The sequence below is a fragment of the Acanthisitta chloris genome, unplaced genomic scaffold (assembly GCF_000695815.1).
Source record: "Acanthisitta chloris isolate BGI_N310 unplaced genomic scaffold, ASM69581v1 scaffold5941, whole genome shotgun sequence".
In the NCBI taxonomy this organism is placed as follows: domain Eukaryota; kingdom Metazoa; phylum Chordata; class Aves; order Passeriformes; family Acanthisittidae; genus Acanthisitta; species Acanthisitta chloris.
Window position 1 is genome coordinate 9,207 of NW_008655350.1, and position 12,491 is coordinate 21,697.

Genomic DNA, 12,491 nt, shown 5'->3' on the forward strand with positions numbered 1-12,491 from the left:
GCAATGAAACTGACACCAGTAACTACCCAGTACAAGTTCCTATCAGTATGTACCAAGAGAGCACCGACAGCCTCACTGTAGGCTGGTAACAGAGGACCAAATCTGGGATTCTAAGGGAGGAAAATAATGTCCCTATCATTCCATTCTATCCCGTCATAAACAAGGAAAACAGGAACATCAACCCAAAGCAGATCCACAGAAAAGGTCTAGCACTTACTGCAGCAGTTCCCTGCTGTGCTGAGTGTGCTGCAAACCTTGCCACGTGGTTTATAATAGGAGAGAAGTTGGTTGGTCCATAGAGCCGGATCTGAGGCAGGATCTGGCGGTAGGCATCCACTATTCCTTGGATCCCTGCAACACAAGGAAGGAAAGCTGCCACAAGGGCCTCACAGTTTCTCCAGGCATTATTTCACAAGCATTACTAAACAGCATGGCCAAAGGCTAAGAACTCACACAGATGTGAACTCCTCAAGGGCAAATAAGCAGCAGGGTAACAGGAAATACAGGAAGCACAGGGCTGAGAGCAGTGGACAGCTGCAGAGATCAGATTTGCACATTTCCCCCCCATTCTACATTGCTCACTCTTTGTGCCTCTAACATCACAAAGCTCAGGATTCTAGCCTGTGAGCTGGCAGAGCTGATGGAGAGGGCTTTAACCCAGGTTTGAGGGGAAGGGGATGAGACCAGGCTCAACAGCAGTGAGCCTCGGGGTGGCATGCCAGTGTTGGAGGGCAAATCAATAGCCCCCACTGACTCTGAAGTGCATGAGCCACACTGGAACACTTGCAGACTTACCCAGACGAGTCAGCCTGTGCTTACCAGAAGTAACAAAGTTTTCAGCACAGACTATCGAATCAAATTAAATCTAGATCCCATCACTGGAGCTCATGTACCCTGCTCAGAAGTCTGCACCAGCACACGTCTGCTCTTGTCAGCATCAAGGTGAGAATAAATACAGTTTGCTCCATGTCTTGGTGCTGCACCTGGTTTTCACCAGTTATGAAAGAAACACAACCCTGCAAACACCTGCCCCTCTCAGTGATATTACTCGAGAACAAGTGTCCTCACCTTGGCAATAAGGGTTGCTGGGGTTGAAGTTCAAAGCAAACTCATGAGATACCTAGGAAAAGGAACATCACAGTTAGGGAATGCAGACATGGACAGAGCAAGTGCCCAACATTGTGAAGGACCTACCTGCCAGCTAGGAGGAACCTGAGCTCCAAACCCAAAGGCAGGAAACAGCTTGTCCCTGGAAAGAATGGGCAACAAGAAGAAATGAGACAGTGCAATTCTTTAATAACTCCCATTTTCTTCATAGAAAACAGCAGGAGATCAAGACTAAATTCCTGCCATAAGGAATTAATACATAATCTAGCTGTCCATGGCCAGGTACCCAAGGGTTTCAGGCTTGGGCTTGACAGGTACAGGATTTCTTTCAGTGCAGCACTCCACAGGACTCTCAGGAGACTTCAAAGAAGCAAGAAAAAAGCCAGACCAACCCCAGCCTGGCTAAAGGACAAACACGTAACTCACTGAACCAAACAGGACATTCATGTTTGCAATGCACAATCAGCAACAAGGGATCAGTGACCAGGAAAAGCAGTAGCACAGTGGGACCCAGGGCAGAGCAGGAGCAACAACACAAGCAAATATGCCACATTATGTAGGGCTGCCATTGCCCTCCCTGGCACTGACAGAAGCAAGAGGAAGCAGCAGCAGCTCCTTAAGGATCTCCCAAGTAAAGGCAGATCCTCAGCCAATAACACCCTAGAGGTCTGGAACAAGCTATAAGCTTTGATCTGCTGTGACACATTCCTGATGTGCTGACTAGATGAGTTAAAATCATTACATACGTGTCATAATCCTGGACTACACTTCCCACGCTCCAGATGGCAGTCAGGTACTCATTGATCCCATCTGGGCTGATGTAGTGAAGAGAATCTGGTGAGTTTGGATCTCCATTGGAGCCAGTGAAGTCTACACCCACCTAATCAGCCAAGATGACAGCAGCAAGTCACTGATACATCACCACAAGCAAACGAGCAGAACCAATTATATGCAGGCATGGGGGTTTAGTCCAGGCCCACACAGCTCCCTTACCACCATAGAACCATCTAGGCTCAGGAGACCTCTAAGATCATCAAGTCCAACAATTAACCTGTCACTCTTGCAACCCCTAAACCATATCCTCCAGTGCCAGATCCAGAGACCTCTGAAACCCCTCCAGGGATGGTGACTCCCCCACCTCTCTGGGCAATATTCAAGTGCCTGAACAGCCTAACCAGGAAAACATTTTTCCTGATATTCTATCTGACTCTGCCCTGTCTCAGTTCAAGGGCATTCCCTCTAGTCCTGTCCCTGCAGCCATGGCAGGACAGACATCCCCCACCTCTCTCCAACCCTGTCAGGGAGTTGCAGAGAGCCATGAGGTCACCCCTGAGCCTCTTCTCCAGGCTAACCAACCCCAACTCCCTCAGCCCTTCCCCATGTGCTTTAACCCTTTCCTGCCCTCGCTGCCCTTGGCTGGACTCGCTCCAGTGCCTCAATGGCCTTTTTGCAGTGAGTGCCCAAAGCTGAGCACAGCACTGAGCTGTGACCACCCCAGTGCCCAGTCCAGGGGGATGAGCACTGCCCTGGTCTTGCTGCCACATTGCTCTTGATCCAGGCCAAGATGCCCTGGGCCTTCTTGGCCACCTGTGCACACTGTTGGCTCACATCGAGCCTCTGTCAAGCATCAGCCCAAGTCTCTTTCTGACCAAGACCTCTCAACACACTTCTCCCACATCCTTCCTCCCTCCCAAGCACACAGCAGTCCTTCACAGGAACAGGCACACAAGCCTGCACCCCTTTTCCCACTGGGGTACAGTCATTTTTGAGCAGTAGCAATCCTTTGCACTGATAGACTGACCCAATTTCTCCAAAGAAGCTGAAGAAGCTCTAGGTCCATTAAAGTGCTACTTGATCACAAGAAGTAAAAATATAGCATCATTTGATTTTTGCAGATTTCATCACTGCAAAAATCTGCAAATTCACACTGCATTTGCAGCCATTCATGCTGCCAGTAAAAGTACTAATCACAACCTCACTGCTCTTGTCCTGTCACCTACCAGGACAAGCAGTGGGACACACTCACCGTGAAGTTAATCTGGCAGCCTCCCATCACGTAGTCCAGAAATGAATACTCAGTCTCAATCTAGAGGAACACGCAGTGTTACTCCTACTCATTTCGTTACAATCAGAAAATAAAAAATCCAAAACAACCCAACAAAAATCCACCTACCTTGCAGGATTTTATCCTAATAATGCCAGAGTTTTTGTAGCTCTTTTTCTTTTGTTTTTTCTCAGGATGAATGCACTCAAGTTCCACCTACAGGAAGCAACCACAGAAGAAGTTCCAAAAGACCTGCATTTACAGCAGAGCAAACTGTTGAAACAAAACTGCACACATCACACAGTGTCAGTTATACAAATATACCCAGCAAAATTCTGAAATTTAATTTTGAGAAGGTCTGCACCTACTTTGGCTGCTACCTGACAAGCTACATCAGATGCTTTTACTACCAGCACTGGACCAGGAGGCAAAATCTTGGGGTGAGTAGGTCAAAAAAAGCCCAGGCCATAGGTTCCCAGTGGTAGCATTTTACTGCTTGCTTTCACTCACATTCTGAATTCACATGGGCTAGGGAAAAAGGCAAGAACCTTCCAATGGTTTTTGGCTTATAACCACAGAAATCAAGCTGGCTAGCAACTGGAGCAGTCCTGGGCTACATCCTGCATGCACATACATCTGCCTGAATTCAGGTGCAGCATCTCCATAAGAATGAGATGTCAGGTTCTCACTGCAGACAGCTAACCAAAACCCGAGCAGCAGCAGGAACAACGTGTGATAAACTGACCTTAACCCCATGTCCCTGCACGGCTGGAGGGGAGGAGGCAGAGCCGGGACGGAGGGAGAGGTGGGAGGAAGGTAGTTTTAAGATTGGTCTTATTTCTCACTATTCTTATTCCTCATTATTGTGGGCATTCTTGAGAGCAAAACTGTTTGGCACAAAACATCTAGAGTCCCTCTATAGTGTGTGAATTCCCTACAGGTGACAAGAGAAGTCAGTGAGGTAACTGCTGCCAGAATCCAACTGGTCTAATAGCCAACACAACCTCCCTGTACACTGTGACAGTAAGTACAGCACCAGCAAACGGGGAAAGAGAAATAAATATCCCTTTGTGATTCATGAGATTCAACTTTTTCTCAACTGGATGGCCAAGACAAGGAAAGGACAGTGCCCCCTGGAAGTACTGCTGCTCTCTGCTAGCTGGCAGGTGACCGCAGTCCTTGGGAGGGTGAGCAGCTTGAGCACAAACATTATCTGAGACAAGCTGTGCCTCTGGACTCATCTATTACAGCACCAAGCAGCACTTTTGTTTCCACCTGACTCGCAGAGCTGAACTGCTGGGAAAAGTGGATGGTGGCCAGCAGACAACAGGCTCAAGGATGTCTTTAGGAATGGTAACAAACCCCAAAGAAAATAAAGCAATCTAATTCACACACCAGGTTTTATTGTTCCCAGATGTTGCTTTAGGAATACCAAGGTACAGACAGAAATATTCACCTTTGGAGGGAACAACTAAAAATGTATCTCTGAGGTCAGAACTCCAAAGGGTTTGTGAAAGCCTGAACTCTGGACTAAGCCATCGGGGCGGAGGAAGCTCACCGGAGAGGCAGCAGCAGCTGTCTGCATCTGCGCCAGCGTCGTCTCCAATGTGCCGATCAGGTCATGAGAACCATCACTGTCATAATCTGCACACTGGACCTGGAAGGGAGGAGGGAGCAGCAGTGGGCAGGGAAGCCACATCAGGGACACTCCCCACCCCATCAGAGCTCAGGGTGTTGGCCACATCACTACCTGAAACCCAGGAGTGAAGACACACCCAGGGCAAATCTCAAAAAGGGGAACATGTCCACCTGCTCACCCATTTAAGTACACACAGTAAAAGATTTTATTAAAACCCTTCCCCAGTTTAAATGTAATAGATTATATAGATGAATAAAATTTGAAAACAAACACTAAATGCCCCAAAATTTCACAGACCAGATGTACAAACATGAGATCATTCAGGATAAGATGTGCAACTGGGATAATGGGAAAAGGCAATTCGAAGTTTCTTATTTAAGCACTTTCTGAATATGCTCTTTTCTTCTGTGCAACAATAGCATCAATTTACAAGGAAATTGGAATTTCCATGGAGCACTAAGTCTGTCTTTTTCTGCATCTTCTACCAACTGAAGTAAAATACTTCATTAATAACCAGTCATGTTTCAATCAGCATGAAAGCTCCAGGACTAGATAACGCAAAAGAGCAACGCACTTACAAACAAAAAGATGCTAATAACCTTGGCTCACAGCAACCACAGTGAGATACATGTTGTCTCTCCACAAAATCACCAATGGGGAACATTTCTAAGACATTCAGTGCACACAACAGCAGAGCCCCAGTAATTCCAGAAGTGAGAACCAAGATGCAGCTGCAAGCAGCTGCCTCCCTCACTGCTGAAGCTCACATGCCACATAGATTCAAGAGCTCTCTCTTTCCCAAGATCTGCTTGTAGTAATCAAGAAACTGATGCTACTCCAAGATAGACCAGTGACAGCTTTCTTCCTCAGGACAATCGACAAGATGAACCAGTGGGTAACACCCCAATAAGGATGTCAAATTCGCTGGCTACATATCTGAGACAGGGTTGTTTTATTTTGTATTCTGATCTACTAGGGATCTCCCACGGGTATCAGTGGAAAACCTGCACAAACAGTCAGGTGAATTTTGGCCTAATGTAGCCACCCAAATGGGAAGCACCATGTCATCCTTCAATCTCTTAATGGGAAAACAGGATACCACAGAGACTGTGCCCCTTCTCCACCTTCACCCTTCCCAACCCAACCCTTTTCTGCTCCTGTCTTCTGCTCCATCACCAAGCAGCTCCCACCTCTCCTGCCCGAATTCCACTCTGCCTCTCAGCAGTTCCCACATTTGTACATCACCCAAAAGCAAGTGGATCATGTCAGGGAGGCCAAGGAAGGAGGCTCTTGTGCAAAGCCAGGGCATGGATTCCTGGTGCAGGGTTTCCTTTGTGCCAGGACACCCCCATGCACCTCCTCTCCCCTCCTTCCTTCTCCCACTCCCCCTCACAGCCATGCCAATAAAAATCTATTTAGGACTAGTTTATATGCTGTGAACTAAAAACTAACTTTGCTATGAGCTCACAGCATGTTCGTGGCTTAAACTTCCTTTTTTCAAGGGTTTTCTAAAACTGGCCAAAACTCCCCATAGGCAGAGCAAAAAGTGATGCTGCTGCAAACAGAACCCTCCAACACTGCAGGGCACTGTATAGAGTCATTTACTGATTATTTCTTCTCAAATGGCTTGTCCAATACTCATTGTGAGCCATGGAATACAGTCAGCAGGTAAAGGTCCCTTTCATCTACAGGAAGAACCTTCAAAGTTCACATAGAGTGGCTTTGCCTTTCTGTATGTGCCACCAAACCTGTGAACACCAACACCCACAGGTCTCACATTTGTTATTTCCATTTAAACAAAGATGGGGGTGAGAGGCTACTTTCACTTGCTGTTATTTTTAACCAAACTGTCACAAAGATTAGGCTGTGTGGCCAACCTGAAATGTTCTTTGCCCAGAACAAGGAGAATATCACTCTGCATCACAATGGAGAAAGAATTACCATAATACTAGGCAGCATTTGACCCAAAGACTTATGTTCACACACATATTCAGTCCATAATCCTCACAGGGCTGGCAAAGCTGATGTTTAGGGGATACACCAACATGACTCTTCCCACTGTGCTGAAGTTCTCCCCTCGATCAGGATTTCACACATAATTGCTCCCAAGTAAATTCCTGGAAGCCTCAAACAAGAGGTTCAGGGGAACAAACACAAGATGAAAAATGAAACACCAGTGCACTATTATATTCTTTGGCAAAGCTCCTGCCTGCCAGCCTGGACTCCTCTGGCTGACTCACTGCCCCAGCCTGTTAGGGACAAGAACAGTTTAATCCCTTTTCACGGCTGCATTGGGAAACTTTCTAGATTATCTGCCCATGCATTAAGAATTTTGGCCCAAATGAACTCAAAGCCAAATGCTCTCCTTTTGAAGGAGCAGGTTCACTCCAAAGTGAATCCCAAAGCACAGAAAGCTTCTGAAAATCACACAAAACAAAACAAAGACACATTTTTGTACTACAGCAAATACAGCCCCACACATAAACCATGCCATGTCATGCCAGCTCTGACTCATGACTATATGCATCCCTCAGCCACCTCCTTTCCACATTCACTGCTCACGTTTGGACCAAAAAAGATTTCTTTCTGACCTAAGACTGCTGATTCCCCAGCAATAAAGCTCATGACACCACTCAGAACACTGCCACCAACATGCCCAGCACACCTGAACACCTATTGCCAGGTGGATAACCTCAATAATACTTTGGACCTGCCATACTGCACAAAAACATTAGATCAAGCTTCCAGCATGAGATTTCTTCAAAGACAGGAAGAGGCAGGAAAATTCTGTAAATGAGAAGTATTTAGATATTGGATACACAGAGAGAAACTCTACTCACACAGAACTCTCTCTGGATCTAAATGCCTTTAAATTATCAACGCATTGCTTCGGAGAAAAATTAACAAATTAAGTTGTTATCAGTTTTTCCTTATCTTACTAAAAGATGTAATTGTTCTGCTACCCCCTCTGCAAGCCAGGACCAGAGAGAAATAGTCATCACATACAAGACCACAGGGAATTACTGTTCTGATTCCAAACTAAACTTCTATTTGAAACAGACTGAAATGTAGTTAGGACAAGTCTGCCTGGCTGAATCTGATAGATGCATTAAGGTCCTCTCTGTGTCAGTAGCCCAAAGCACTCAGGCTTGGCCAACATTCATAAGCCTCTCAGTTAACTTAGTGCCACAAAGATAGAATAAAAAAAAATCAAAACCAACAACAAACAAACCAAAAAAAAGCCCCAGAAATACCACAAAAACAAGCAAACAACATACCACCACCAAAGCCCAACCTCAAACCCTGGCCAGAATATTGACAAAAAATCAGTTATAATTCTTCTTATGAGTAAGTATTAGAAATTGCATCACTTCTGCATTTCCTGACTTCAGTTTGACAACTCATAATGCTTTAACACAGACATATGTAACAGACATCTAATCACTCATCTGCCACACTGCAATTCTAGAAGGACAATCTAAAAATTTAAATATGACTAGACAGCCTGGTAACTCCTGGTTAGCATCAACAGAGTAGGGATGACCTGCAACAACAAACAGAACTTCTGAAGGCTGTACCTTGATAGGCTTATTAAAATCACCACCACAGAACGTCTGCAAGGGGACACTGAACTTCCTCCAGCAGGGATTTAAGTTGTTCTTGATCACCTTAAAAAAAATGAAGCATAATGTCAGTGAGGGATGTGACAGGCAAGTCACTAAGAAACATGACATGAGGGTTCAGCATGGCAAGAACAGCCTCAGTCAGTTCAACCCTAACATCTACAGCCAAGCAACAGCTCTGTAAGAAAGCAAAGCTTGATGTTCAGGATAAAGTTAAACTTTAGAGCCAAGCCAACCCAACAACTAACAGCACTGAGAGCACAGAAGAGTCTTGCCACTTTTCACTGGGTGGCCGTGGTCAGACTCCTCACTTGGCTTCACCCAGTCACCAGGCAGCAAACAAACAACTTGCTGCAGGCTGTGAGCACAATCCCCTTGCTTTGGACACAACTTTCTCTACAGAACTGATGCAAAGCATGACCAGGAGTGGGACTCCCACTTCCAACAGCAGTAAGCTGTCTGATCAGCTCAAGAAAAGCATGGTGTGTAAATCCTACCTCTGATCTGTACACGAGCTGCCACGTTCCAGCATCAGTCTGCTTGTAGAACTCCAGAAAGGGATCTGATTTACCTAAGAAGTCCTGCAAACAAAAACCCATCAGAAGTAATCAGCCTCCCAATGAGCAGAGTTGCCTGATCAGTACACAAAACTTCAAACAAAGCACAAAGTCAAACAAACTGTACATTTGTTTTCTTTCCTCAGTTCCACTTTTCTCTTTTGAACTGCTGCCCTTTATCAGAATTCATCAGACCCAAGACCACCTTCTCAGACTCTTTTTGTCACTTTAACCTCATTTTTAACCTCATTTTGTCACTTTTTAAACCTTTTTAATATCATTTTGCTGACTGAGCAGTTAGGTCACTAAATCCCTGGGTTGGTCTTAGGTCTAAATACCTAAATTTCTGCTTTTACTTCTTTAACAACAATACAAAAACCTCAGGTCACAGCTACAGCACTCACTGGAGACAATGATGGAATACACAGGATGTTCCAAAGCCAAAATAATGCCCCTAAACCTGGCACATGAGTTTCTGGTTTGATGTTGTGGTTTTCAACATGAAATTGTGTCTCCAAGTTTACTCCACTGTACATAACAAAACATAGTGAGCCTTTTCTTACACATGGAGCACTAGCCTAGCTGAATGTGTGCACACAGATTTCTGGCCAAAAGGCAACAACTGCAACCACCACAAAACATGCAATGTAATTTAAAACAAAAATCAATACCTTTTTGTCCAAGTTTTGGGCTTCAATTTCCAAGTACACAACCCTGGTGTCTTTAATCTCCTCTGCTGTAATCTGTGCCATGGACATTTAGGAAAAAGAAAATTAAACAAATATCCTAGAGTTTTGCTCATATTTTATCCATGCAACTGTAGTTACAAAAAGTATCTCTGTCCTCTACACATGCAGCATTTGAAGATATGCTGAGAGAAAACCAGAAATGCCACTTTGTCCCAGACAACCTAAGAGAACCCATATTTTGCCACACAAAAACCTTATTTACCATAATAGTGCCCTTTCCTGCTGGCTTTCCCTGCTTCAGTTCCAGTGGTCGGGTGAACACCGAGCTGGACACAACCTGAGGTTAAAAGATAGATAATAAAAATCATAGAATCATCAAGGTTGGATGAGACCCCTAAGATCATCAAGTCCAACCATTAACCTATAACTGCTGTAACCCCTAAACCAGATCCTCCAGTGCCAGCTCCAGACACCTCTTAAACACCTCCAGGGATGGTGACTCCACCACCTCCCTGGGCAATTCCCTATTCCAATGTCTGAACACCCTGACAGGGGAAAAATAGACAAAGAACAAAGTATTACGCTTCAGGTGCAAATTTTTTAAACTATTCTAAAAGGATTTAAATTTCCACCATTCTGTACTCCTAAATGGCTGAACAGTCTGAAAGTTATCTTCTCTCACTATCCAGAACACAGTGCCCATGAACATCTCTCCAAACTTCACTTTGGACTCCTATTTTTGCTGCCTCTGAGACATAAGTCATTATCATCACAAGTACCCATAGAGCTACTAAACCCAGAGAAGACTATTCAATTTACTGCCTTTCTTTAATAAGATGAACCCTACTTTTCTCCTCCTCAGGAAACGAATGCAGAATCTTAAGTAGCCTCATTTCCCCGGATTTACTGCCTGATGGGCACTTTGTCCAAAGGAAACTCTCCAAGCACCATGCTCCCTTGCTCCCAGACTGTCTCTAGTGCTCCAAGTGCCTCTCAATTAATTACAAACCACCTGTATTTCTGACCTTCACTTTATGATTGACATAATGATTTTTCTGTGTTCAAACAAACATGTTTAACACTGTTTTCAAAACTGAAGGTCTCAAAGCCTTTGATAAAGCAACTTTTCACCTTGTTTTTCATAATAAACCCATCTCTTGCTTCTAGTTTACATATCACTCAACACACATGTACACACACCTGTCCCAGCGTGCACTCAATCCCTCCCAGGTAGTCATCATCGTTCAAATCGAAGGACTTGTTATCGATGTCATACACTTCAAATTTCAGCTTCTGCACTTTCTCAAAGTAGTAATCCACCACCAGTTTCTTGGAGAATTCAGGGTCTTGGCAGTTCTTGATCCTCTCTGTGCGATCCAGCTGCACAAACACAGGAGCAAGGCTGGTGATGATGAGTAAGAAGCACACGCTCTCCCACACAGCTTTTCACCCGCACTCGGTGAGCACAGGCACCAGCAAAGCTGAGCACCCTGCACCACATCCCACGGTGGGTGACAACCCAGGCTGACCCACAGCTCACCAGGACAGAAAACGCACTGGAAAATAGTCATTACTGTATAGGAAAATGCTGAAAACTAGGGGGAAAAGGCTAGTGAAACACTATATTCTGGAGGGTGAGCTCCGGGACAGAGGGGAGGGCAAGGCAAAGGAACCTCCTGACGCAGCTCTGAGCAAACGAGTGATTAGTGAAACCACTGAAGGTCCGAGCATGGGTAACAGGACTGCACACCACCTGCAAATCCAAACCACTGAGCATGGGTAACAGGACTGCACACCACCTGCAAATCCAAACCACTGAGCATGGGTAACAGGACTGCACACCACCTGCAAATCCAAACCACTGAGCATGGGTAACAGGACTGCACACCACCTGCAAATCCAAACCACTGAGCATGGGTAACAGGACTGCACACCACCTGCAAATCCAAACCACTGAGCATGGGTAACAGGACTGCACACCACCTGCAAATCCAAACCACTGAGCATGGGTAACAGGACTGCACACCACCTGCAAATCCAAACCACTGAGCATGGGTAACAGGACTGCACACCACCTGCAAATCCAAACCACTGAGCATGGGTAACAGGACTGCACACCACCTGCAAATCCAAACCACTGAGCATGGGTAACAGGACTGCACACCACCTGCAAATCCAAACCACTGAGCATGGGTAACAGGACTGCACACCACCTGCAAATCCAAACCACTGAGCATGGGTAACAGGACTGCACACCACCTGCAAATCCAAACCACTGAGCATGGGTAACAGGACTGCACACCACCTGCAAATCCAAACCACTGAGCATGGGTAACAGGACTGCACACCACCTGCAAATCCAAACCACTGAGCATGGGTAACAGGACTGCACACCACCTGCAAATCCAAACCACTGAGCATGGGTAACAGGACTGCACACCACCTGCAAATCCAAACCACTGAGCATGGGTAACAGGACTGCACACCACCTGCAAATCCAAACCACTGAGCATGGGTAACAGGACTGCACACCACCTGCAAATCCAAACCACTGAGCATGGGTAACAGGACTGCACACCACCTGCAAATCCAAACCACTGAGCATGGGTAACAGGACTGCACACCACCTGCAAATCCAAACCACTGAGCATGGGTAACAGGACTGCACACCACCTGCAAATCCAAATTAAACCGCAGGATCGGGGCAGAAGGGACCACAGCGAGTCTCTGCTCCAGCAAGGCTGACGCAGAGCCCACGGCACAGGATGGCACCCAGCAGCTGCTGAATGCCTCCCGAGGGAGGATCCAGATCTGTCCCCGTGCGAACGTGTC

General features: G+C 45.8%; 1 protein-coding gene across 1 annotated transcript in view; it reads right to left on the minus strand.

Moving 5' to 3' along the window:
* CPNE1 (copine I) overlaps positions 1 to 11,061 on the minus strand; it is a gene marked incomplete at its 5' end in the record, with an annotated part of 14,960 nt that extends 3,899 nt beyond the window's left edge. Inside the window, 12 exons of the mRNA XM_009083853.1 lie at positions 218 to 351; positions 1,069 to 1,120; positions 1,195 to 1,249; positions 1,854 to 1,987; positions 3,134 to 3,193; positions 3,281 to 3,367; positions 4,710 to 4,808; positions 8,369 to 8,458; positions 8,911 to 8,994; positions 9,642 to 9,713; positions 9,922 to 9,996; positions 10,860 to 11,061. Coding sequence (XP_009082101.1) covers positions 218 to 351; positions 1,069 to 1,120; positions 1,195 to 1,249; positions 1,854 to 1,987; positions 3,134 to 3,193; positions 3,281 to 3,367; positions 4,710 to 4,808; positions 8,369 to 8,458; positions 8,911 to 8,994; positions 9,642 to 9,713; positions 9,922 to 9,996; positions 10,860 to 11,061 — 1,144 coding nt within the window. The remainder of the gene's footprint in view (positions 1 to 217; positions 352 to 1,068; positions 1,121 to 1,194; positions 1,250 to 1,853; positions 1,988 to 3,133; positions 3,194 to 3,280; positions 3,368 to 4,709; positions 4,809 to 8,368; positions 8,459 to 8,910; positions 8,995 to 9,641; positions 9,714 to 9,921; positions 9,997 to 10,859) is intronic.
* Positions 11,062 to 12,491: the final 1,430 nt, after the last annotated feature.